General features: G+C 47.7%; 1 protein-coding gene across 8 annotated transcripts in view; it reads left to right on the top strand.

The window, feature by feature from the left end:
- Positions 1-27,022, top strand: part of PPFIBP2 (PPFIA binding protein 2) — a 171,462-nt gene that overhangs the window by 78,089 nt on the left and 66,351 nt on the right. For 6 of the 8 annotated variants that reach the window (XM_029059793.2, XM_029059792.2, XM_029059791.2 and 3 more), the window contains 2 exons: positions 16,722-16,814; positions 21,473-21,586. In XM_029059793.2, coding sequence (XP_028915626.1) covers positions 16,722-16,814; positions 21,473-21,586 — 207 coding nt within the window. Of the gene's footprint in view, positions 1-16,721; positions 16,815-20,950; positions 21,053-21,472; positions 21,587-25,474; positions 25,979-27,022 lie in introns of those variants that run through there. The other 2 variants (XM_029059798.2, XM_029059799.2) reach the window with 2 other exon arrangements.

The raw sequence follows: 27,022 nt of genomic DNA, 5'->3' as shown, positions 1-27,022 counted from the left end.
TTCTGGGACCGGGACTGTATCTTCTGCCAGTTTAGTGGAAAGTATCGATTGGATTGGCCTCTATCAGCCATCAACTGCAGGGCTCTTCGAGCGGAGCTACAGAAGAAACCTTGCAGACATATTCCTGTCATTCAGCACACCCCAATCGGCAGTGTGTGAGAGGGCCAATGGCTTCCAGTTCTTTTGGTAAATATTTACATTTCTTTAAGCTCTGAGAAAGAGGAGACGGTGGAGAAATTGGGGTCAAATAGTTAAAAAAATAAAATGGGGAATGTGTGTTGAAGGGCAGGAGATCTGGAGGAGTAGAAACAGGAAATGGCTGTTTGTGGTACTCCACTGACCAAAGTTAACCTGTGCTTGAAATCACTACAACAGAGATGATTATGCTTTTATAGCTCTCTCTGTCCTTTTCAGAGTCGACTCATATTTTGAAACTACATTAAAGGGTGGGATGTTTTCTCATGGAAATGCTTACAGAAAATAATAAGAATTGTGGTATTAATGCTTACTTTGTGCCAAGCACTGTACTAAGCACTGGAGTAGATGCAAGATAATCAGGATGGCCACAGTCCCTGTTCCACATGGGGCTCGGCAGACTGAGTAGGAGGGAGAACAGGAATTGAATCTCCATTTCACAGATGAGGAAACTGAGACACAGAGGAGTTAAGTGACTAGCCAAGTTCACCCAACAGGTAAGGGGCAGGGGCAGGACTAGGACCCAGGTCCTCTGGCTCCCAGGCCCGATATCATGCAAATACCAACATCTGGGTCACGCCATTGATTTATCTTGGGGAAGAACAGGCAGTGACTAAAGGTGCTGGTCTGTGCTCTCTCGGGAGAGAACTCCAGTTGCCAAGATCCCTTACAAGGCTTTCGGGAAAATACTTTTTAGGGAGGCATTCTGCTCCGGTCAGCTTTGATCTGTGAAATGTTTGCGGGGAAGCGGGTTGTGTGTAGCAGTGACTGTTCCCGGTTCAGGTTGGTAAAGTGTGGTTCTTTGTTGTGACCGTTGGTTGCTGTGGAGAAGTGAAAGTCAGAGCTCTGCAGCATCTGTTTGGTGTTTGCCCCGTTGAAGTTGGTTCATTTTTCTGTTGCCGCTCGCCTTCCTCCTTCCCCCGCCCTCCAACCCCCTCCCTACCTTTCTGCCAGGGAAGTTGGAGAAGATAGGTTTTCGGCATGGTGGGGGCCGAAGGAAGGGGTAACGAGGAGCAGGAGGTGGAATGCCAACCAGCCAGCACCACGGAGCTCTCGTGATGGCCTGAAATCCGCGGCCCCAGACTCCCCGGGGCCGGTCACATGCTCCCTCATCGGCCCCTCTGGTATGTGGAGATTTCAGATCTGGTAATCGTAAACCGATGCGTTCGGCTGGCTTTCCAAGAGACTGCTCCCCTGCGTCCGCTCTGAGAGGAAAATTCAATGGACAGACGGTGGCTGCTGGAGCGGGGGGCTCCCATTCCCTGAGGCAGAGGTCAGGAGCTGAACCCTGCAGAAGGGAAGGCTTCTCACTCGGCGGGGTGGGTGGATTCACACTCGAGGCCTGTTGAATCTGAACTGAGCTGAGGGCAGGGAGACGGGTGGCTGAGGGTGAGGGCAGTAGAGCAGCTGGGACTTTCTGAGCTGGGGAAACGTCATCTGGCCTTATTTTTCCTCGTATTTGTTAAGCGCTTACTATGTGCCAGGCATTCTATTGAGTGCTGGGGTAGATACAAGTGATTCAGGTGGGACACAGTTCCTGTCCCACATGGGGCTCACAGTCTTAATGCCCATTTTACAGATGAGGTAACTGAGGACCAGAGAAGTGAAGCAAATTGCCCAAGGTCACACACCAGGCAAGTGGTGGAGACAGGATTAGAACCCAGGTCCTTCTGACTCCCACGTCCGTGCTCTACCCACTAGGCCATTCTGCCTCTCTGCTTGAAGATGGCTACGTTTTCATCCATCCAACTTCGGATGGCGGGGGGGTCCCTGCAGGATTAGGGCCCGGAGACCCCTTGGACTTGTTTCCAAAGAGACCAGGGACCATCTGCAGGCCGAACCCCGCTAGTCATCCCTGATCCACTGGGAACCCAGTTGGGGCAGGTCTAAACTTGAGGCTCAAGAGAGAGTGGGGGTCCCGTGTTAGAGTTCTTTGAGCTGTCTCATCTGGGCATACTCCCTGGCTGCTCTCTGATGGCTTCTGACTGCTGCTTGCACCCAGGGTGGGATGGTGAGGGGGGGCGACTGACTTTTACAAATTTTTTTTATGTCAGGGATACCTCAGATTGCAGTAGGATGGACAGAAGGCGCTCTCTGAAATGAGGAACTGAAATCCTCATTCTCAACTGAAATCCTCATTCTTGGTTTTAACACCAAAGACACTTAGCTCTGTAGCCCCAAACTCTGAGAAAATATGTTAGCTGGTTGGCTGTGGTCTTCCCCCCAAAACAGTGATTCTGAGGGCTCATGTCCCTTCTTCATTTCCACAGAGGTTGAGATGACAATAATAATTATTGTTATTATTATAATGCTTCTAATGAATAGCTTACTATGTGCTAAACACTGGGTTAGCTGTTTTTCAAGATAATCAGTTCAGGCGCCGTCTCCGTCCCACACATAGCTCATATTCTGAGGGAGAACACATACTTTATCCCCACTTTACAGTAGACAAAACTGAAGCACAGAGAGGTTAAGTGACTTGCCCAAGGTCACACTGCAGGCAGGTGGCAGAACCGAGACTCGATGGCTGGTTCCCCTGACTCCCAGTTCCACGCTCGTTCTATCGGACCTCACTGCCTCTTGACAAGACCCTGAGGAGATGGGGGTGGGGGGGAGGTCTGGCATTTTCCTATGACTCGTCCTCCCTTCCCCCCCTGAAATGGAGTTTGGGAGACTATCAGCTGGGGCACTGTCCTGGTCTTCCCCCTTCCTTTCCAGCACTCACAGGCTTAGTGCAGTGGTGTCAGTCTGCCTTCATCCAGGCCTGGCCTCCAGAAGCACATTTCAGTCTTGCCTGGCCCTCTTGCCCCTGTGACCTGGAACTTGTGGAGAAATCATCCCCCCTCCACTGACCAAACATTGTGGTAACCAAATACACGCTTAGCTTTCAAGCCAGCCTTGGCGGCTTCCTAATTACTCAACTCCCACTGGGTACCTAGACTGGTAGTCTTTGGAAAGGAAGACCATGGGAAGCAGTGAAGCAGCGTGGCCTAGTAGGATAAGCCTGGGCCTGGGAGTCCAAGGCCCTGCGCTCTATTCTCAGCTCCTCCATTTACCCGCGGTGAGATCTTGGGCATAATGGAGATTCGATATCTCTTGCCCCTCCTACTTACTGTGAGCCTACTGTGAGCCGCATGCAGGACCTGATTATCTTGTGTTTATTCCTGCACTTAATACAGTGCCTGGCACATAGAAAGGGCTTAACAAATGCCACAAGCATCAGTGCTCGTTGGGTTTCCAGGCCCCCTGGGCTCTCCTTCCAAGTCTGGGAAAGACATCAACGACTTGACGGTAAGCTCACTGATGGCAGGGAACATGTCTACCCCCTCTTTTGCATTGTACTCTTCCGAGTGCTTAGTACAGGGCTCTACTCACAGTAAGCGCTCAGGAAATGCCATTGATTGACTCGGGGCAGGCGGCTGCAACGAGTTGGAGATCCCAGGAGAACTGTGAGGAGAAGCGAGTGTCTTTGTGTTTAGTCTGAGCACTCGGGAGGGATCAAGGGAGCGATAGATCAGCAATGTGGGATGTAACATCGAAGCAGGCCACAGGGAAGGGGCTTCAAGTGTACTAGAAGCATGCTGTGGGGAAGAGTCCAAGCCTGAATGTTCCAGGAAATGCCATTCCGCAAGATGGACCTCGTCCTGAGCTTTAGGCAAATCTTCTCTCTCCCTTACCTACCGATCTCTCTGGTGGCATACACAGCATCAGTTCGGATCCAAATGATCCACCGTATTTATTGGGTGTTTACTGTGTGTGGAGGACTGTACTAAGCACTGGGGAGAATACAGTATAACAGGTGGTAGGCATGGTCCCTACCCACGAGGAGCTTACAGTCTAGAGGAGGAGAAAGACATTAATATTAAATAAATTATAGGTATGTGCATAAATGGTGTGGGGCTGAGGGAGGGGTGAATAAAGGGTGCAAATCCAAGAGCAAGGGAGATGCAGGAGGGAGTGGGAAAAGAGGAAATGAAGGTTTATTTGGGAAAGGCCTTTTGGAGAAGATGTGTTTTTAATAAGGCTTTAAAGGTGGGGAGAGTGAACAGATATGACGAGGAAAGGAGTTCCAGGCCAGAGGTAGGACGTGGGTAAGGGATCAGTGGCGAGATAGAGAAGATTGAGGCACAGTGAGTAGGTTGGCATTAAAGAAGCGATGTGAAGTGGTGGAAAGGGAGGTGACTGAGTGCTTTAAAATCGATGTTAAGGAGTTTCCATCTGTTGTGGAGGAGGATGGGCAACCACTAGAGGTACTTGAGGAGTGGGGTGACATAGATTGAACCATCCCAGTTCTTGAGTGGTGCCCATTTCGCTGGGAGGGAGAATTCTCTCTCTGGGAAGCAATGCTCATGTCCATTGACTCCCATATCCATTGCCCCCTCCAATCATTCCAGACCTTAAACTGCCTTTAACTCCTTCCTGAAGCCTCCATTGTTCCCCACTTACCCCTGATGACCTTGTCAATTACTTCGTTGACATCAGAATTATGAAGTATGAGCACCTCAAAATCTCCCCTTCACCTTCCCAGCAAACTCTCAGCCCCACATCCACTCTCTAATCTTTCTCAAGTAACTCTCAACAGATCACCTTTCTACTTTCAAAATCAGCTCCCTCTTCCTGAGACACTCCTTCCTTCCTTTCCTTTTTTTCCCCTTCTCTTCCCTTCCTTCTACCCCCTTTCCTTCTCTCTTTTTTTTTTTTTCTCTCTCTCTCAGCTAAGTGCTTACTATGTACCAGATACTGAACGAAGCACTAGAGTAAATATAAAATAATCAGGTGGGACACAGTCCATGCCCCACATGGAGCTCACAGTCTTAATCCCCATTTTACAGATGGGCTAACTGAGGTCCAGAGAAGTTATGACTTGCCTAAGGTCACACAGTAGACAAGTAGCAAAGCCGGGATTAGAACCCAGGTCCTTCTGACTCCCGGGCCCATGCTTTTCCCACCAGGCCATGCTGCTTCTCACTAGGCCACACTGCTTTCCTTCCAAAACACTTGTGCCCCCTGACTTCCCTTCCTCCCTCCCCACAGATAGCTCCTTCCCCCCTTTGTTCAAACATGCCGATGTTTCCCCAGTCCCTCTAAAACCTTCTCTGAATCCCACTGCACCCTCCAGCAGTTCATCCTATCTCCCTCCATTTCCTGTCACTCCATTTTTTTCCAGTGGTATTTGTTAAGCGCTTACTGTGTACCAGGCGCTGTATTTAGTGCTGGGATAGATACATGCTAATCAGGTAGGACATAGTCTATGTCCCACGTAGGGCTCACAGTCTTATTCCTCATTTTACAGATGAGATAACTGAGGAATAGAGAAGTGAAGTGACTTGCCCAAGGTCACATAGCAGACAAGTGACCGAACCAAGATCAGAGAACAGATCCCCTGACCCCAGGTCCAGGCTTTTTTCAACAAAGCTCCTCTGACAAAAATGTACCCACCCACAGCCTCCACTTCCTGTCTTCCAACTTCCTTTTTGACTTTCTCCATTCTGGTTTCCGCTGTCTTCACTCCTCTGTAGCCACTCTCTTCAAGGTCACTGATGACTTCTTCCTTGCCAAATCTAGTGGATCCTACTCTATTCTAATCCACCTCGAACCCTCAACAGCCTTCAGTGCTGGACCACTCCTTTGTGCCGGAAACATGAGCGCGTGTTGGTTTTCATGGTACAGTTCTTCTCTGGTTCCACCGTTTGAATCTCTTTTGCTGGCTCCTCTTCTGCTTCTCGCCCCCTAACTGTGGATAGGCCTCGTCTCTATTCCGCCTCCCCTTCTCTTCTCACTTTTCAAACAATCAGTGGTATTTATTGAGCGCTTACTGTGTGCAGAGCACCGTATTAAGTGCTTGGGAGAGTACAATACAACAGACACGTTCCCTGCCCACAGGGACCTTACAGTCTAGAGGGGGTGATATAGAAATAAATTACAGATATATTCGTAAGTGCTGGGGGGCTGAGATTGGGGGGGAATAAAGAGTACAAATCCAAGTACTTCTCTCTTCTCCCAGTTCCCCTCAAATCCCCATCTCCATTTCTCTCATACTGACTTACTACTCATGGTCTATCGTTCTTGTCACTCTCTCTCTCTGACAACAACTTTCTCTTGCCCCCTCAAATCTCTCCCCTTATACATAGGCCTTCATAGAAAAGAAGCATGGTGTAGTGGATAGTGCATAGACGTGGGAGTCAGAAGGTCATGGGTTCTAATCCTTGCTCTGCCATTTGCCTGCTGTGTGACCTGGGGTAAGTCACATCACTTCTCTGTGCCTCAGTTACCTCATCGGTAAAATATGGATGGGGGCTGTGAGCACTATGTGGGACAGAAACTGTGTCCAATCCAATTTGATTGTATTCACCCCAGTGCTTAGTACAGTCCCTGGCACATAGTAAGTGCTTAACAGATATTTTAATTATTATTATTCACCACTCTCCCTAGCTTCAACGAGTATTCAATGAGTATTTCCCAAAGAGTATTTAATTCCCCAGATTCTATCCCCCTCAACTTCCCTCTAAACTGTAGAGTGGTCTAGTGGCTAGAGCACCGGCCTGGGAGTCAGAAGGACCTGGGTTCTAATTCCGGCTTTGCCACTTGTCTACTTTGTGGCTTTAGGCAAGTCATAACTTCTCTGGACCTCAGTTCCCTCATCTGTAAAATGGGATTAAGACTATGAGCAGGATAGGGACTGTGTCCAACTTGATTAGCTTGTATCTACCCCAGCGCTCAGAACAGTGCTTGACACATAGTAAGCACATCATCATTATTTATGATTATTAAGATCAATGTAGGCTGGGAATGTGTCCATTTATTGTTGCTTTGAACTCTTCCAAGTGCTTAGTACGGTGCTCTGCACACAGTAAGTGCTCGTAAATGCGATTGAGGACTGACTCACTACTACTTCAGCAATTTTGTCCCACCTTATGCAGCCTCCCTTGGTGTTTTTGCATGGCTCTTTATGCCTGATTACTTACTAACCCTGATACTTACTTATCCCCTTTTCCTTCTTCCTTCCATTTGTAAGTCATTATTTTCATGCTTGCCACGCTCTAGATTGATCAACTCTACTGACTAATAACGGAAAGGAGAAAGCAAAGGGGCACGTGGATTCTTCGGCAGCGCGGGTGGTCCAAGAGAGCACCCATTTTCTCCTAATGATCTTTTGCTATTTCTCTATTTGTCCTGGGCGGAGGAGGTAGGGCTTTGCAGTGACAGGAAATGCAGGGCCCGCCCAGGCCTGCCCACACCTAATTCGGGTTAGTCACAGTCCCGGGGCACCTCCAAACTGGAAGGGGACCGAAAGTCACTTCCCGGCAGGTACATAAAGGAGGTTCCGCCCTCGAGCCTTCAGGCGCATTGGGCAGCCCGCTCCTCAGGTGCCTGACTCTAGGGGTCTCGGCTTTGTGCCCATCCTCGGTCCAGGCCCCGGGTCTGTCTGCAGTCAGACCGTCGGGGCTGTGAGCGGGCCGCCCTCTCACCCGACAGCTTCTTTGGAGGAAAATGGAAAATTGGATGGATCTGTCGGCAGCAGCTGAAAACATCAACTCTGAGCCAGGAAAATGGGATAATGTGAACGAAAGATGCTCTATTGAGTAGTCGGCCTGTATGAAAACCCCGGGAGGTGCAAGTTGCCGTGGATGACACCGAGATTTTCCCTGTGTCATCGTCTTCCATTTCCCCACCTGAGTCCGGGAATGCTTGTGTGCCCGGAAGGGACTGGGCCAACAAAGATGGCGGCACCATGGACCAGACCTTCCATCCGGTCTGTCAGTCGTATTTATTGAGTGCTTACTCTGTGCAGGGCTCTGTATTAAGCACTTGGGAGAGTACAATACAACCACAAACACATTTCCTGCCCACGACAAGTTTACGGTCTCGAGAGGGAGACAGACATTAATGTAAATAAATTTACAAGACTCATGACTTTCTCTGAGAACTAGTCTGATAGTAGCCAAACGCTGTTTGGCTGTTCAGAGAGTCTACACTTAGGTTGCTCCATTCATTCATTCTTTCAGACATATTTATTGAGCTCTTCTTGTGTGCGAAGCAGTGTACTAAGCGCTTGGCAGAGTACGGTATAAAAATCACCTAAGAAGGTTTGGAAAGTCTGAGTGAGAATCGCTGTTCAGTAGGGTCAGGTTTTAAATCCCCCGAGGCCTGATATATGAAAACAATTTTGCGATGAATTAAGGTATTTGTTAAGCACTTACTCTGGGTCAAGCAGTGTACTAAGCACTGGCAAAGAGAAAAGTTAATCAAGTAAGACATAGTCCCTGTCCCACACGGGGCTCGCAGTCTAAGTAGGAGAGAGAGCAAGATATTGAATTACCATTTTACAGTTGAGGAAACCGGCACAGAGAAGTGAAGTTACTTGCCCAAGGTCACACAGCAGGCAGGTGACAGAGCTGGAATTAAAACCCAGGTTTTCTAACTCCCAGGCCTATGTTCTTTCCACTAGGCCACGGTAACGGAGCCATCGTGGGTTTATGTCTAGACACTGAGCTCATTGTGGGCAGGGAATATGTCTGTTATTGTTATAGTGTACTCTCGCAAGCTCCTAATACAGTGCTCTGATCGTAGCAAGTGCTCAATAAATACAATTGAATGAACTGGTCAAACTGGGTGCAGGAATTATATTGGCAAGCTTTGTTCCTCTGTGCAGGGCATCACATTTAGGAGTTGAATTATTCAGAAAATACTTTCCGGACAAATTCCCCCTTTCAGGGGACCTTCAAGAATAGGCCTCAAGTACCATCGTGTAACGGATAGAGCACGGGCCTGGGAGTCAGAAGGTCATGGGTTCTAATTCCACCTCCACCACATGTTTGCTCTGTGGCCTTGGGCAAGTCACCTAACTTATCTGAGCCTCAGTTCAGTCATCTGTAAAATTGGGCTTATTCATTCAATCATAATGGAGCGCTTACTGTGTGCAGAGCACCGTACTAAGCACTTGGAAAGTACAATTCAGCTATAGAGACAATCCCTGTCCACACCGGGCTTGCAGTCTAGAAGGAGAAAGATAACATCAAAACAAGTAAACAGGCATCAATATAAATAAAAAATTAGAATTATAGATATATTTATACATCAAAACATGTAAACAGGCATCAATATAAAGAAATAGAATTATAGATATAGACATATATGCATAAGTGCTGTGGGGGGTGGGGGGAAAGAGCAAAGGGAGCGAATCAAGGTGATGCAGAATGGAGAGGGAGCTGAGAAAAAGCAGGACTTCGTCTGGGAAGGCCTCTTGGAGAAGGTGAACCTTCAGTAGAGCTTTGAAGGGGGAAGAGTTATTATTTGGCAGATTTGAGGAGAGAGGGCATTCCAGGCCAGAGACAGGATGTGGGCCAGGGGTCGCCAGGAAGACTGACGAGATCGAGGCACAGTGAGAGGTTAGCAGCACCAGAGGAGTGGAATGTGCAGGCTGGGATGTAGAAGGAGAAAAGGGAGGTGAGGTAAGAAGAGGCAAGGTGATGGAGAGCTTCGAAACCAATAGTCAGGAGTTTTTGTTTAATGCAGAGTTTGATAGGCAACCCCTGGAGATTTTTGAGGAGGGGGGGTGACACGCACTGAAAGTTTCTGTAGAAAGATAATCCGGCAGTAGAGTGAAGCATGGACTGAAGTGGGAAGAGGCAGGAGGTTGGGGGCTCAGAAGAGAGGCTGATGCAGTAATCCAGGCGGGCTAGGATGAGTGACTGTACTAATGTAGTAGTGCTAAAATAAAGGATTAAGAGTGTGAGCCCCTTATGGGACTGGGACTGTGTCCAACCTGATTAACTTGTATGTACCCCAGCGCTTAGAACAGTGCTTGGAATGTGGTAAGCGCTTAACAAGTACCATAAGTATTATTATTACCAGAGAAATCACCTTTGACCATTCACTTCAACAAAGCCGCTTAAAGAGTACTTGGCTCCTTATTCATCCTGTGATATTTCCGTCAGCACGTGCTCTGTCTCTGTTTTCAGCTAAGCCCTGCTGTTCCAAAATTTCAGACTTCCCTCAAAGGAGCCATCCAGAGGCCTCCAGTGGACCAAGTGGCCAGATGCATTAACCCATGGCCCTCCCTGTGTGGGAGCGGGAGCTGACTGTCCTCAAATATCTCTCTGGACCCCAGGAATCCGGGTCCCTGACTTGAAGCCTCCAGTTCTCGCCCTGCCAGATGACTCCGTCAGGATTGGATCATTTTCCTCGAGACGATTGCTTTTTGCAGTCTATTGTTTCCAAGTTCCTCACGCACCGGTCCCTGTTGACCAGGCATCTGGCATTTTCGTTTGACTCCAGAACTGCTCCTATCTACCTCGGGCAGCTGTTAGCTCTAGAAAGCTACTTGTAATTAAGGAACAGCCCCCTGATAAGTGGGCAGATTGACCGAGGAATCATAAACCTGTTACGGACAGTTCCCTATATAATAATAATAATAATAGTAATTGCGGTATTTGTTAAGTGCTTAATATGTACCAGGCACTGTACTAAACTCTGGGGTGGACACAAATAGATCGGATTGGACACAGTCCCTGTCCCACATGGGGCTCACAGTCTCAATCCTCATTTTACAGGTGACGTAACTGAGGCCCAGAGAAGTGAAGTGACTTGCCCAAGTTTATACAGCAGACAAGTGACAGAGCTGGGATTAGAACCCAAGACCCGATTCCCAGGCCCGTGCTCTATCCACTACTCCTTATCAGGTTCTGGGAATGTTCTTGTTTATAATAATTATATTAATTGTAATGGATAGAGCACAGGCCTGGGAGTCAGAAGGCTGTGGGTTCTAATCCCAGCTCTGCCACTTGTCTGCTGTGTGACCTTGGGCAAACCGCTTCACTTCTCTATTCCTCAGTTACCTCATCTATAAAATGGGGATTGAGACTGGGAGCCCCATGTGAGACCAGGACTGCGTCCAACCTGATTTGCTTGTATCCACCCCAGCACAGAGTACAGTGCCTGTCACATAGTAAGCGCTTAACAAATACCAGAGTTATTATTATAATTGCATTGGCTGGATTCTAAGCAAGGAGTTTGCTGGGTTTCAATTTGATCCAAAAACAACTCAAGTCTCAGTGATTGAGAAAACGTGTGTCTGATGATGGAAGCGAATAGTGTGTGGGAGTTTGTTTTAATGCAAGGCTTTTTTAAGAAGCTCGAAATTCTAAGTACCTTGTGAGCAGGGATCAGGTCTACCAACACTCTTGTACTGTTCTCTCCCAAGCGCTCCTCGAGGGACAGGGACCGTGCCTAATTCACAGCTATGTATTCTCTCACATTGCTTAGTAAAGTGCTCGGACCGCAGGAAGGACTTGATACTGGTGCGATTATAACCACACAGCCCAGAGGTCTGCACACAGTAAGCGCTTAATAAATACTAGTACGATTATGACAACTAGTCCAGTGCTCTGTACACAGTAAGGGCTCAATAAGTACCATTGACTGATTGCTCAAAACTAACAATTAAAAAATGCCTGGACAGTTAGCATTATGAAATAAAAGAAGGTGGAGAGCGATTCTTGGAGTAAAGCAAGCAGATTAGGTGCTGTTCTTAAAAGAATCAGCCTAGTGGAAAGAGCACAGGCCTGGGAATCCAAGGTGCCTAGTAAGAGGACCTGGGTTCTAATCCCAGCTCTGCCTCTTGACTGCTGTGTGACCCCAGGCAAGTCACTGTACTTCTCAGTGCCTCGATTTCCTCATCGGTGAAATGGAGATTCAGTACGTAATCTCTCTACCTGATAGTCTGTGAACCCCCTGTGGGACAGGGACTGCCGGATTATCTGTATTCATTCAATCGTATTAATTGAGCGCTTACTGAATACAGAGCACTGTACTAACTGCTTGGGAGAATACAGTACATTCCCTGTCCACAAAAAGCTTACAGTCTAGAATGGGGAAAACAAACATTAATGTAAATAAATAAATTACAGATATGTGTGTCCCACTTTGCTTAGTTCAGCATTTGGTACATATCAATCCATCAATCAGTGTGAGAAGCAGCACGGCCTAGTGGATAGAGCACAGGTCTGGGAGTCAGAAGGACCTGAGTTCTATTCTCCGCTTTCTCACTTGTCTGCTGGGTGACCTTGGGTAAGTCACTTCACTTCTCTGTACCTCAGTGACTTCATCTGTAAAATGAGGATGAAGACTGTGAGCCCCATGTGGGACGTGAACTGTGCCCAACCTGTTTATCATGTATCTATTTCAGCACTTAGTACAGTGACTGGCACATGGTAAGTGCTTAATGAATACTATAAAAAATATTCAGTGGTATTTGCTGAAATCTTGCCGTGGGCAGGGCATTGTACTAAGCCCTTGGGAGAATACGATAGAGCAGAGTTGGTGGACCCATTCCTGTCCACAAGGAGCTTACAGTCTAGACAGGGAGACCGGCATTAATATAAATAAATTACAAATATACACATAAGTGCTGTGGGGCTGAGGCTGCGAGAACTATCAAGTGCTTAAAGGGGTCAAATCCAAGGGCCTAAAGGATGCAGAAGGAAGAAGGAGCAGGGGAAAAGAGGGCATAGTCAGGGAAGGCCTCTTGGAGGAGATGTGACCTTACTAAGGCTCTGAAGGGAGGGAGAATGGTGGTCTCTCAGGTATGAAGGTGAAGGGAATTCCAGGCCTGAGGCAGAATATGGGCGAGATAGATGAGATGAAGGTACAACGAGTAGGTTGGCATTTAGAGGAGCTATGTGAGCATGCTGGATCGTCAGTCAGTGGTATTTACTGAGCGCTTACTGTGGGCACAGCAATGTGCTAAGTGCTTGGGAAACAATATGGAGAGGTAGGAGAGCAGCAAGATAAGGTAGGAAGGGGAGGTGAGGTGACTGAGTGCTTTAAAGCCTAGGGTGAGGAGTTTCTCTTTGATGCAGAGGTAGATATGTAACCATTTGTGGTTTCTGAGAGGTGATTAGATAGATGTGAACTGAATGTCTTTGTTTTTTTTAGGAAAGTGATCCGTGCAGCAGAGTGAAGTATGGATGGAGCGATGAGGGACAGGAGGCAGGGAGATCAGCAAGGAGGATGATGCAGGGGAACGCAGGATATAAGTGCTTAGATGGGCCTGGTAGTCATTTGTATAGAGAGGAAAAAGCAGATTTTCACCATGCAATGAGCAAGTACCACAGTGATTATCGTTTCATGTCATCCGCTTCCTTTTACTTTGTTATTAAGCTGCTGATCTCCAGGGGAGTGTAAAGGCTCTCATGTCATCCAGACTTCAGTTAGATCATTGTTTATATAGGACTCCCACCTCACTGGCCAGTTGACACTTTGGCTTCAGTATGGTGAGCTTTGCTGTTTACTCTGGGTTCGTATGTGCATTTTCTGCACATTGTTAACTTGCTATACTCTCCCAAGTACTTAGTCCAGTGCATTGCACACAGTAAGCACTCAATAAATATGATTGAATGAATAGGGGTTATTCATTCCTCCCTCCTCACTGCCCCCAGCAAGCGGTAGCAGACTGCAATTACGAATGAAAATGAGGAAAGCCATTAGTCTCTCTTCTAAATTGGGCATCTCCTCTCCCGATGCTTCAGTAAAGTCTTGTGACCATTGTTGGTATTTTTGATTGTTTCCATGGAATTACTGAAAACTTACTTCACATGTGTGGATGGTTTTTTTTTTAGTTAAAAATAGTTCTTGATCAATATATGCATGGGGATAGTTTTGTTTAAAAAAAAAAAAAAAAACTTCCCGAGAATCAAAGCCCCTTGCCATTTGTCTGCAATTCAATCTCACCTTCTAGACTGTTAGTAGTTTATGGGCAGGAGACGTATGTACCAAGTCTTCTAAGCATGAAGAAGTATGGCCTAGCAGGTAAAGCACAGTCCTGGGAGTCAGAGGACCTGAGTTCTAATTCCAGCTCCACCACTTGTATGCTTGCTTCTCTGTGCTTTGGTTTATTCAATTGCAAAATGGGGATTCAATTCATGTTCTCCTTCCTTCTGAGCCCCATGCAGAAAAGGGACTGTGTCTGACCTGACTAACATATCTATTACAGTGTTTAGAACAGTGTTTGACCCATAGTAAGTACTTAATAAATACCATAAGATAAAAAAGTGTTTAATACCATTCTCTGCACAAAGAGCTCAATGACTACTGTTAACGGATTGATTGAATCTTGAGGGGAAATTAAATGTGCTCATTATGATTTGTTTATTGTATTTGTAAACATTTACTCTGTGCAGAGTACTGTGCTTAGCAGTGGGACTGTCCCAAGGGTACCAATTCAAACCCAGTCTCAATTTAAAGAGCCAAGCCTATTCCAACAGTCTCAAATTTCCCCTAGTGCAAAGAGTGGTTACAGGTAATGTCCAAACCCCGGCTTTTTTTTAAAAAAATGGTATTTGTTAAGCCCTTTCTATGTGCCAGGCATTGTAAGCTCTGGGGTGGATACAGGGTAATCAGGTTGGACACAGTCCCTGTCCCACATAGGGCTCACAGTCTAAGAAGGAGGGAGAACAGGCATTGAATCCCCATCTTCCAGATAGGTAACTGAGGCCCAGAGAAGGGAAGTGACTTGCTCAAAGTCACCTAGCAGACAAGTGGCAGGCTGGAATTAGAACCCAGGTCCTTCTGACTCCCAGGCCCGGGCTTTAACCACTAGGCGATGCTGCTTCACTTCAGGAAGTGCATGCTTACTTTGTGCAGAGCACAGTACTAGGATATGCAGGTGGGAATTAGACATAGTCCCTGTCCCTCAGAGGAATTTACAATCTATAAATTACAAGGTGGTGAGGGGGACTGGAGGCAGATACAAAGAGCGATGAAACAAAACACTAAGAACAACACTTAGACCAAAACAAGAGCTCAGTAAGGTACTGTGGCTCGAGGAGCAGAACTTCCGGCTCCTCACGGCCCAGTCCACAGTCACCACCGTGACCACAGTGAGCATGACAGCATCAGCAGCAGCCGACCCCATGGTCTTCCCCGGGTCTCGTAGGGATGGCCCCAGGCTGCGGCCACTTCTCTCTGTCTACCGGGGTGGTGGGAGGCCGGCCCGGGTCCGCGGATCCTCATTAACACAGAGGAGGACCGGTGCAGGGTCCCGGGGAGGCAACGTGGGGGTCCGCCGGAGGAGAATGTCGGGGGTCCTGAGAGTTGTGATGGAGGGGTGGCAAGTAGCTGGAGGGGTCCCGCAGCCTCCTGGTGGGGAGGTCCAGGGTGCCATCGGTGACGGCTTAGGTCCACTTGGACAGCCCGTGGTACGCAGAGCATGCTGGCAGCGGAGTCCCACCCTGGGAAGATTCTGTTTGGCTCTGTCCAAACACTGCATAAAACGGGCACTCAGAGAATTTTGCTCACCCTCTCTCCCCTCCCCCGTCTCATCTTCCCATCCCGGAGTTCACCGTCTATGATAATAATAATGATTATGGTACTTGTTAAGCACTTACTATGTGCGCAGCACTGTTCTAAGCACTGGGGCAAACGCAGGTAAATCAGGTAGGGCTCAGTCCCTGTCCCATATGGGGCTGACACGCTGATCCCCATTTTAAAGGTTAAAGTAACTGAGCCATGAGCCTATGACTGGATCCTTCTTTCCTTCTTGTGCCGCCATCACTGCTCACCAAGAAAACCTTTCATTTCCTTCTTCAGAAGTCGTGGTGGGGTAGAGACAATTTTGCGAGTGAACGTGCGCTCCGGTGGCCATGAAATATCCTAAGCTCCCAGGCGAGAATAGCTCTATTTGTCGAACGGAGGTCTGGTAGACGATGCGTGCTTAGTAATCCCTTCCCCCCTGATACTTTCATATTCTTCCCCCTCCTCCCCATTGATGCCTGAGGGACAGGTTGACCCACATGCAATCTGATAGGTGATACAAGACAGATCATTAAAAAACAAATTTATAAATACGTCCAAATGGAGGCATGGAGACAGAGAGGCGAGGGGAGGAGCTGGTAGGTGGGAGGACGGGTGGAGACATCACATTACTATGTTGGGTGTGTGAGGAGAGGGCTTATCAACTACTTGCCTCCTGGCTACATCAGGAGAAAAAACCCTAGCCAGCTGGTATCCAAGGACCCCCCTCCACCCTTTTTCACCCACCCACCCGCTACGCCAGATTGGCTTTCCGGCTGGTCCCGGGTCCCGAGAACCCACCTGGGGATGTGACGGAAGAAGGAAGCGAGCAGAGTCTCAAAGATCCCATTGTCCAAGGGACGTCTTCCTCCTTCCCTCCCCGTCACGGGGCACCGCCTGCCTCTACGTCGGCCTTCTGGGAAGGCGCACTCCGAGCCCAGCCAGACTCAACACGTTGGGCACGCACCAAAGCTTCCCTCCGAGGCCTCCCATTGGGTAGGCGGGGGCGAGCGTGAGGTCACCTCGGGAGGGATGTTGCAATGCCCTAAGGCGCACCTGAGAGTGGCATCCATCTGTCGTGGTCGGGTGGTTTCGCCATCCTGCGGTTTCCTTTTATTGTGGGTGGTTTCTCACGTACTGTACCCTGACAGATAATCAGCACTAATTGCTCCCCTAATTTGGGAAGTTGGTGAAATTTTTTTTCTCTCACCTCTGAAACTGCCGTTCTTCTTTAGTCCCAGGAAAGCCACCAGGCGACGGCGAACAATGAGACCTATCAGGACCGGTTGACCCGCTTAGAAGGCGACAAAGAGTCCCTTATATTGCAGGTATGTAGCATTTGGGACCTTGGTTTTGGTTGAAGATAATAATTGCGGTATTTGTTAAGCGCTTACTCTGTGCCAGGCACTGTACTAAGCACTGGGATGGATACAAGCATATTGGGTTGGACACCATCCCTGCAGCACATGGGGCTCACAATCTCAATCCCCATTTTATAGATGAGGGAACTGAGGCACAGAGAGGTGAAGTGACTTGTCCAAGGTCTCACAGCAAAGTGGCAGAGCTGGGATTAGAATAATAATAATTATGGTACTTAAGCGCTACTATGTGTGAAACACTGGGATGGATATAAGTTGATCAGGTTGGACACAACTGTGGTCCCACATGGGGCTCACATTCCCACTCTCCATTTTACAGATGAGGTAACTGAGGTACGGAGAAGTGAAATGACTTGCCCTAGGTCACACAGCAGACTAGTGGCAGAGCCGGGATTAGAACCCACAACCCTCCGACTACCAGGCCCAGACTCTCTCCACTGTGTCATTTATGGTGGGCCCAGGGTCAGGGGTGAAGCAGGCCACCTGAGGTCTGGGTTTTTTTTGTTTTGTTTTTTATGGTATTTGTTAAGTGCTTACTGTGTGCCAGGCACTGTTCTAAGCACTGGGCTAGATTCAGGCTAATCAGGTTGTACACAGTTCATGTCCCACATGGGGCTCACAGTCTTCATCCCCATTTTCGGGATGAAGTAACTGAGGTACTGAGAAGGGAAGTGACTCAGCCAAGATCACACAGCAGACAGGTGGCAGAGCCAGGATTAGAACCCAGTTCCTTTTGACACCCAGGTGCTCTATCCATTAGGCAACACTGCTTCAGTTCCCCTGGGTCCACACCAAGTGGAAATTTCAGCTCACTCTCCAGGAAACAGAAACCCCCTGAGTCACGGGAGTTCTCTCTACTAGATTCCAAATTCTGGGCCCAGCCACTAGGCCACACTGCTTCCCCACTTTGGAAAACAGAATCCTGGGCTGGTGCCCTCGGGCTTTTTTGGAGCTGGTGTTTTTTTCCATGAGAGTTCTTGGACCACACGTGACCCAGAACAAGCAGTTTGGCTCCTGCAGGAGCAACAGAAAATGAAGCGCCACTGCTTCGATCTGTAAACAGTGCATCTGTGTTTCATGAGCGAGGGGATCCTGCACCCCAAAAGCCACATTCCTGCTATTTCCTGTCACTGAGGCCTGTCCTGAGCTGTGAGCGTGGTGGCTACTGTATGGCCGAGGGCTTATCTGGACCTAAGCTTCCCTTTGAGATTTCTGATATACTGCAAGGAAATCCTACTTAAAGTCTACAAGCCATCTGTGAGACTCATGTGGGACAGGGACGGTGTCCAAACCGTTAACCTTGTATCTACCCCAGCACTTTGAACAGTGCTTGGTACATGGTAAACGCTTAACCAATACCATCGTTATTATTATAATTATTAAAAAAGTCCTACCACTTGAGCTAGTGGAAAGGACACTGGTCCCGGGGGTCAGGGAACCTGAATTCTAATCCCTCTTCTGCCACTTGCTGCTGTGTGATCTTGTGCGAGTCACTTAACCTCCCTGTACCTGTTCTTCTCATCTGCAAAATGGGATTCAATGCGAGAAGACGCTTGGCTTAGTGGAAAGAGCACGGGCTTAGGAGTCAGAGGTCATGGGTTCTAATCCCGCTCCGCCGCCTGTCAGCTATGTGACTTTGGGCAAATCACTTGACTTCTCGGTGCCTGTTACCTCATCTGTAAAATGGGAATTAAGACTGTGAGCCTCATATGGAACAACCTGATTACCCTGTAACTACCCCAGTGCTTATAACAGTGCTCGGCACATAGTAAGTGCTTAACAAATACAAATATTATTATTCTCCCCACCTACTTAGGTTGTGAGCCCCATGTGAGATAGGGATTGTGTATGACCCAATCATCTTGTACCTGCTCTACTGCTTAGTACAGAACAAAACACCACAAGTATTAATTACTATTTGTTAGGTTAAATAGATGCAAAACCTTGCTGGTCTACCCCGCTCTGGTTTGTTTCTGCTTGATTCCCCCTCCCCGTCTGGGGAAATAGACCGTGGGACCCAACTCCCAGCAGGCCTGGAAAGGAATCACACTTCAGTGACCCCTCGATAGCTCACTTCCCCCGAGGCAGGAAAAGGTAGAACGTCAGAAGTGCCGCGTGCATCTTCTAAGAAGATCTTGCCCCGTGCATCTTCTAAGAAGATCGCATCGGGTCTCTAGGTCTGTTTACCAAACTTGGCAGTTCAGCTTCTAGAACATGGAGCCAGCATGTCAGTAAGGGTTTCATTTCTGAATTCCCAAATTCCAGCGAGTCATGTGAGGCACAAAGGCCGGGAATGATTTCAGCCTTTGGCAATCACCACGATCTGGGTTCCCACAGGTAGAGATGTGGGGGAAGGGCCTGACTCAAAGAGATAACATAAGCATAGTATCAATTCACGCTTACTTGGTGACAAGCACTGGGCTAAGTGCTGGGGTACCTGACTGTGCTTTGCACACAGTAAGTGCTCAATAAATACGATTGAATTGCATTGAATCGGCCATAGCCCCTTTAATCCCAGGGTTCAGAGAGGGAGAGGAAATATCCCCATTTTAACAGTGAGGGTACTGAGGCCCAGGAAGCTGAAGCTTAAGGCCCAGGGTCTCACACACCAGGCCAGTGATGGAGCTAGCGTTCGAACCCAGGTCTCTTGACTCTCAGACCTGAGCTCTTCGCCATGGGTCCCACTGCCATACAGGGTGATCCCTGTGAGCATTGGAGTTAAAATGGCAACTTTCAGGTCATCATCTGGGGGAGAAAACACTTAGCATTCAATAAGAGATAGCAACAATCCTGAATAGGTAACCTGTCAGGTCTAGCTTCTTAAGGAAGTACTTGGAGGATAATTTACCCTAGAAAATGTTGGGATTTGTCTTTTGTCTTTCAAACAATGATGGAAGAGACTTTAACAAGCAATAAAGGTTACTCAGAGCCCAAACTAATGATAATTTGCCCTTTTTGTGAGGAGGGAATTCACTTCCATAGCTACACCCCACCCGAGGTTCATTGTTGTTGAATTATTAAAAATAATAATAATTTTGACATTTGTTTAGAGCTCACTATGGGCCAGGCACTGTACTAAGCGCTGGGACGAAAACAAGCAAATCAGGTTGGACACCAGTCCTTATCCCATGTGAGGCTTTTGGGCCCACTGGGTAGCAAAAGGCTTAGAGAGAGCAATAATAATGATGGCATTTGTTAAGCGCTTACTTAGGTGCCAAGCATTGTTCTAATTGTTGGGGTAGATACCAGGTAATCAGGTTGCCAGCCCATGTCCCACATGGGGCTCACACTCTTAATCCCCATTTTACAGATGAGGGAACAAGCCCAGAGAAGTTAAGTGACTTGCCCAAAGTCACACAGCAGACAAGTGGTAGAAGCAGGATCAGAACCCACGTCCTCTGACTCCCAAGCCCGTGCTTTTGCCACTAGGCCATGCTGCTTCTCTACTTTTTAACCCACTCGTTAAGTCACTTTGGGGAGAGATGGAACTGAACCTCTAACTGCCCCTCAGTGCTGTTTGGAGAAAGCCCTTAATCAAAAGGACCATCAAGTCCCTGGCCTATATTAAACCCGGTGTAAATGGGACCCAGTTTAAGGGGAAGATGGTCCCCATTATTTGATTCTGTGGCTTAATTAACTCGGCATCTTTAGTGCCAAGGTCTTTGTTAGCGGCAGTTTCCGGCAGTGTTCCTCATTAGGAATAGTGCTACTTTCTCCAGTTGTGCAATTCAGCCTCTGAGGCTCGGTGTCGAACAGTCATGTTTTAGCATGTACACCTTGGAAGCCTTTATGGGATCGAGTTGTGTCGGTGCTAATACATGCCCCTTAATGTCCCACATTCTTTAATTGCTTCCAAGAGCCCATTTGATAGGCAAGTTAGCCTGTTACGCCGATTGAGGAGAAAGGTCATTGGTTGCCTTGCAGCAGAATAGTTTTACTGCTTTCCCACTGCAAACAGCAAGAGCACCACCAGGCTAAAAAGAGCATTAGGTTTTGGTCGTGCTCAAATATTAACTGGCGTCTGCGTTCCGGTCCAAGGAACCCTGCCCGCCTTGCCTCCTCGAGTGGCTGTTTATAAATAGTCTGTCCCTCGAGTCCCTCCATCTGACCCACCCCGATTTTCCGACAAGAGTTCGAAATGGGACCAGGTCTCCCCTGGGGAAATGGCACCGGAAGCCTGCTGAGAGGTAAGAGCCCCTTGCTTCGTAGCTTTCGGAGGGTCCCCCGGCCAGATCTAATCCCGGCTCTGTTGCTTCTCTGCTGGGAGTCCTTGGACAGTTTGCTTCTCTGGGCCACAGTTACCTCATTTGGAAAATGGGGATTAAGACTGTGAGCTCCATGTGGGATAGAGACTGTTTCCAGCTTGACTTGCTTGTCTCTCCCCCAATGCTTAGTACAGTGCCTGGCGCACAGTAAGCGCTTAACGAATACCACAGGTATTATTATCATTATTATTATTATTATTATTATTGTTGGATTGAGTTTTCCCAGTCTGTTGGGCTACATCACGCTTTTTGGGAGGAATGTAAAGGAGCCAAGTCTTTCTCGATCAGGATCCAGTTCGCAAGCAACCCTAGGAGACATCCAGCCTTGTCTTACTGTTGTAGGTGAGCGTCCTTACTGACCAGGTGGAGGCCCAAGGAGAGAAGATCAGGGACTTGGAGGTGTGTTTGGAGGGACACCAGGCAAAACTGAATGCTACGGAAGAAATGCTTCAACAGGTAAGGCTGGGCATGGAAACCACCTTGGAAAATGCAGCCGGAGCCAGTCCGCCTATTGTACTTTAAGGGCCGGGGCCAAAGGGACATGGTCGTGTCCTTAGGTCTAAGCTCGTTATGGGCAGGGAATGTGTCTGCTAATTCTGTTAGAGAAGCAGCGTGGCCTGGTGGGTAGAAGGACCTGGGTTCTGATCCCAGCTCTGCCACTTGCCGGCTGGGTGACCTTGGGCCAGTGACTTTGCGTCTCTTGCCCTCAGTTCCTTCATTTGTAAAATGGGGATTAAGACAGTGAGCCCATTGCGGGAGATGGAATGTGTTCAATTCCTTTATCTTGTATCTACCCCAGCACTTGTCTGGCACATAGAAAGTACTTAAATATCACAATTATTACTATTATTATTATCATCATCATCATCATATACTCTCCCAAGCATTTAGAACAGTATCTGGCACATAATAGCTTAACAAATACCACAGTTATTATTATTATTTTTATTCTACTCTCCCAAGCATTTAGAACAGTATCTGGCACATAATAACAGCAAATACCACAGTTATTATTATTACTATTCTACTCTCCCAAGCACTTAGAACAGTGCTCTGCACATAATAAGTGCTCAGTAAATACCACAGATTGATTGATTGATTAGGGCTGTCTGGTTTGGTGGTATCACAATATGGACCATTAGAGTTGCCCTTTGTATTTGAAGAAGACACCACTCACGGCACAGTTTACCTTTGAGGGCATGTGTGGTTCAACAGGCCACGGTCTTGGTCACCCAAGACGTTTGTCCCATCTTGTGTTGTCCACCCTAATGTATCTAGTGCTAATGCTTGCTGTTTTCTCTCTTGCCTACTTATCTCTTTCCGGGCAAAGCTTTTGCTTAAAGAGAGGCACTCCCTTCTCGAATATACTGGGCAGATCTGTTCAGGAGTCACGTAGAGCAGTTCGGTTGGGTACGCTTCACAGACTCGGGGTGGATCTGGGGCAGGGTAAACTCAAAGTCGGCAGGGAATGTGCCTGCTGATTGTTATGTTGTACTCTCCCAAGCGCTTCATATAGTGCTTTGCACACAGTAAGCACTAGATAAATACGACTGAATGAATGAAGATGAGCAGGACTGAATAACCCGTCTGGTAGGTCAACCGCAGAGACCAAATGGTAATTGCTTCACGATCGATTTGGGATAGGCTTTCTCGGATGGCCGTCGGGAAGTTACCTTGAGAAAATGGATTAATTGGGTCATCGTAGTTCATCCATATAGTGTTGAGAAGCAGTGTGGTCTAATGGATAGAGCCTGGGCCTGCGAGTCAGAAGGACCTGGGTTCTAATCCCGTCCCCGCACTCGTCTGCTGTTTGACTTTGGGCAAGTCACTTCACTTTCTTGATCCTCTGTTCCTCTTCTGTAAAATGGGGATTAAGACTGTGAGCCCCATGAGGGATAGGGACTCTGTCAAAAATGATTTGCTTGTGTCCATCCCAGAGGTTAGTACAATGCCTGGCACATAGTGCTTACGTGCTTAACGAATGCCTACCACATGGAAGGCACTTAGTACATACTATTACTATTTTTAAGGTGTTTATTAAGCACTTTCTATGTGCCAGGCGCAGTCCTCAGTGCTGGGGTAGATACAAGATAATCAGGATAGACTCAGTTCCCATCCCACATGAAGCTCACAGTCTTAATCCCTATTTCACAGATGAGGGAACTGAGGCACAGAAAAGTTGTGACTTTCCCAAGGTCAAACAGCAGGCAAGTTGTGGAGCCTGGATTAGGACCCACATCTTCTGGCTCCCAGGCCCATGCTCTTTCCACTGGGCCATGCTCCTTTTTTTGAGGAAATAATGCCCCTTTTTCTCTGCAAAGTCATATTGTTTGGAATGAAATATAAGCAATACTCTAGGAATGGTAGCTAGGTCACTGGATCTACTGTTTCCAGAAGACAGAGAAGGAGAATGTGGGAAACAAAATTGGGACTTTAGCTCTTGGTCACATTTCCAGAGGAACACATTCTAGACTCCTTGCCCCCTTTACTTTCAATTCCATTGGTGAGGTATTGTTAAGTGAAGCTTTATCAGTCAGTGATATTTACAGAATACTTACTGTACTTTGTTTTTTGTGTTCAGGCAGACTGACTGAAGCTTATCAGACAGTAGTATTTACTGAGTGCTTACTGTGTGCAGACCACTGTATCAAATACTTGGGCGAGTACAGTACCACAGAGTTGGTCATCACATACCCTGCGCACAACGGGCTTAGTCTGGAGGACATGCTTACTTTATCTGAGTATGGAGTAGGAAGCGACCAGATGGGGAGTTTCTCAGTTTGTTAGGTCCTGCTTGTGTCAGCTGGGCTATTACCTGTAAACCCTTCTAGTTGAAGGGGATGCTTTCCAGGTTGTTTAATCTGCTGATGTTCCTTGGTTGGGTGGAACAATTGAAGCCCTGAGCAGATGGCCATTATTTCAACTTCAGGAGTGCTTTCTTCCATTCCCAGTCCAGTTTGAGGGTGTTTTCTTTTCATTGAATCACTAATTGAAAACCTAGCCTTCCCTCAAATTTTCATTAAAAGCGTTGTCCCGGGGAGATTGTTCCTCATGTCCCTGAGTGAACATTAGCAGCTGGATTTCTCTTTAGGGCCTGAAAACCCGAGAAAGACTGGCACGTCTAGACTGCAGAAGAATGTGCAAGAGAACTCTCATGTCTAGCGATCCAAGCCCACAAAACAGGAGTGCCATTTGTGAGATTGTGGGCTCCCTTTGGCTTTGGGTGGGGACGAGCTAAGGCAGAAGAAAATGTAATTAAGGTTTAAGCATGAGAGCAGATTTTGAACGCGGTTTTGAGGGTTGATGTCAAGTTTCATGAGTTCAGCACTGGTGATATCCAGAGATTTCCAAAGTTTGCAACCTTCTCTCTTGCCTTTGCATGAGTACCAAAATCATCCCAGTGATGCATAACAGCCAGCAGTAGAAACTATGTACACATTCAGCTTTTTTATCGTCCTTTTCTCCTACTGCCTGATTTCCTTCACGTCTTAACTGCCTTTTTTGGAGTGGGGGTGGTGGTTGGAGAGAGTGATAGTATTTTTTAAGTGCTTACTGTGTACAGCACACTGTACTAAGAGCTGGAAGAAAATACACAAGTGAGAATTAGGCATGGCCCCTGTCCCTTAGAAGGCTCACAATCTAAAAGTTTTTCAGACCCCGGAACTGTTTTAATTTTCAGGATGCTTCACACTCCCGTCCAATTGATGAGGCAGTGCTGATTTGATTTCGGGAGCGGAGGGCCAATCTCTGATGTTGTCTTTCTAATGGAGAGAGCCGGACACTACCTAACAACGAGCTGTCACTTATGTTTGTGGGGAACGTAAACGAGTGAGAGTTTTACCAGTCAGAATCCGTTTAAGGAGCTCCTTTGCCATTTGTTCACTAGGTCGTGATTGTTAAAGTAAGGTGGACTTAAGATAGATCAGACCAAGCCTCCTCTGTGGACTGGGATTTGGAAGCAGGCAGCACTCCCCAGAGTCACTCGAGCCACTTTTTTGAAAGGGAAAGGGGCCTTGAGATTCCTCTCCTGTGGTGGATATAAATAACCCCGTTCTGAGCCAAAGTCCAGGGCAGGATTTTTTGTTGGTTCAGCTGGAGTCTCTACTGTGATCTTCTTCCCCCCACCCCCGCCAGTATAAAATCCTAAAGGCTGTCCCCTCCCCCAGTTATTTTGGCCTCTCTCGAGTTGCCCTCTAGTCTCAAGTGCCTTTTATTGAACACTTGATTCCACTGCCCGGTATTAAGGGGAAACACAAGCAGGCGGCCTGCTTGCCGGCTGAAGCCCGACTGGCAGAGACTTGTCCGGAGGCTCCCGGCTCCACCGGCTCTAATTCCCTTGGCTCCTGGCCTAGAGGTATGGTTCTGAGTTTGTTTTGTTGTTCGGAAGGACAGATTTATGGCCCGGTGGAAACGAAAACGATATCTACTTGACACATTCCACCCTCAACACCTCCCCTGGACCCAGCGTGATCTGCAGATGGTGAAGGGAGAATGTGGAGGAGGAGAAGGATTGGTGCGGGGTGTCCAGGTGCATCCTGGGTGTTGCCAAGACAGAGAGTCCCTGACCGTGGCTACTGTGACATCGGGACCTATCCATCATCAGGGGTGGAAGAGAGAATGGATTAGATAATCAGCTCCACCCTCCTGGGATTGCAGGAGGAGCCAGTAAAGCATTCTTTCTGGAGAGGTGGGCCCCTGTGAAGAAGGAACGGGTGACTGTCCAGGAGCCTGGCAGAGTCCTGTCGTTGGAGCGAGCTATCGTAGTAGGGAGGTGTCTGCCTCAGGCCACCGAGAGCCTCTGAAACGAACCCTGCGGCAAGACGGGGGGCATGAGACGGAGGAGTCCAGGTGAGGTGGGGAGATTTCACCTAGCCAACCCCTGGGGTCTTTCCATTCAAGAAGTTTTTAGCTGCTTCAGAGGAGAGATCTAAAGAGTCGGGCGATGGTAGTTGGCTTCCCCCACAGTCTTCATTTTGTGACTCCAGGCATGACAATAATAATAATAATAATTGTGGTATTCCTTAAGCACTTACAATTGTCAAGAACTGTACTAAGCGCTGGGGTAGATGACAAGATAATCAGCTCCTACATGGGATTCACAGTCTAAGTAGGAGGGAGCACAGATATTGAATCCCCATGTGCAGATGAGGAAACAGGCACAGAGAAATTGTGACTTGTCCTGAGGTCACACAGCAGGCAAGTGGCAGAGGCGGGATTAGAACCTGGGTCCTCTGGCTCCCTATCACAAATTGGACTGGGTTTTCATCGGGAGAGAGAGAAGGAACTTGATCTGAAAAACCGAACCAAACGAGAGGGAGACCAGAACAGTTGTGAGTACTGGGAGTATGTTGACTCTGACTTGTTTGGGAGGGGATGGGAGGAGCTGAGTGCGTGATCTTGGGCAAGTCACTTTACTTCTCTGTGCCTCAGTTACCTCATCTGTAAAATGGCGATTAAAGCCTTTCAGCCCCAACCTGATTATCTTGTATTTACCCCAGTGCTTAGTATGGCGCCTGGCACATAGTAAGCGCTTAACAAATACCGTAAAAATAAAATAGGTGGTGAGGGGTCTCTTGCTGATTTTGCTAAACCTCTGTCCCCAGAAGTATGTGGTGACTCTGGGAGTTGTCTCAAAGGGAAGTCGAAGAAAAGATCATATGTGATTGTAAGCCCTTCCGGCATCTGGTTTATGCCCAGAATGCCAAGCTCATAAGGAAATCTTCGTGATTAGGAGTGGTTTTAAGTCCTGCTATTTGTTCCGAAGGATGATCCAAGAGGGAGATTGTGAATTATTATTATGGTTATTATTGAATACAATTGACTATATCATTGAATATAATGGTATTCATTAAGCACCGATTATGATGATGATATTTGTTAAGTGCTTGGTAC

Source organism: Ornithorhynchus anatinus, chromosome 3, assembly GCF_004115215.2.
Source record: "Ornithorhynchus anatinus isolate Pmale09 chromosome 3, mOrnAna1.pri.v4, whole genome shotgun sequence".
In the NCBI taxonomy this organism is placed as follows: Eukaryota; Metazoa; Chordata; class Mammalia; order Monotremata; family Ornithorhynchidae; genus Ornithorhynchus; species Ornithorhynchus anatinus.
Note: the sequence above shows the minus strand (reverse complement) of the source record. Positions and strands in the feature narration are given on the sequence as shown.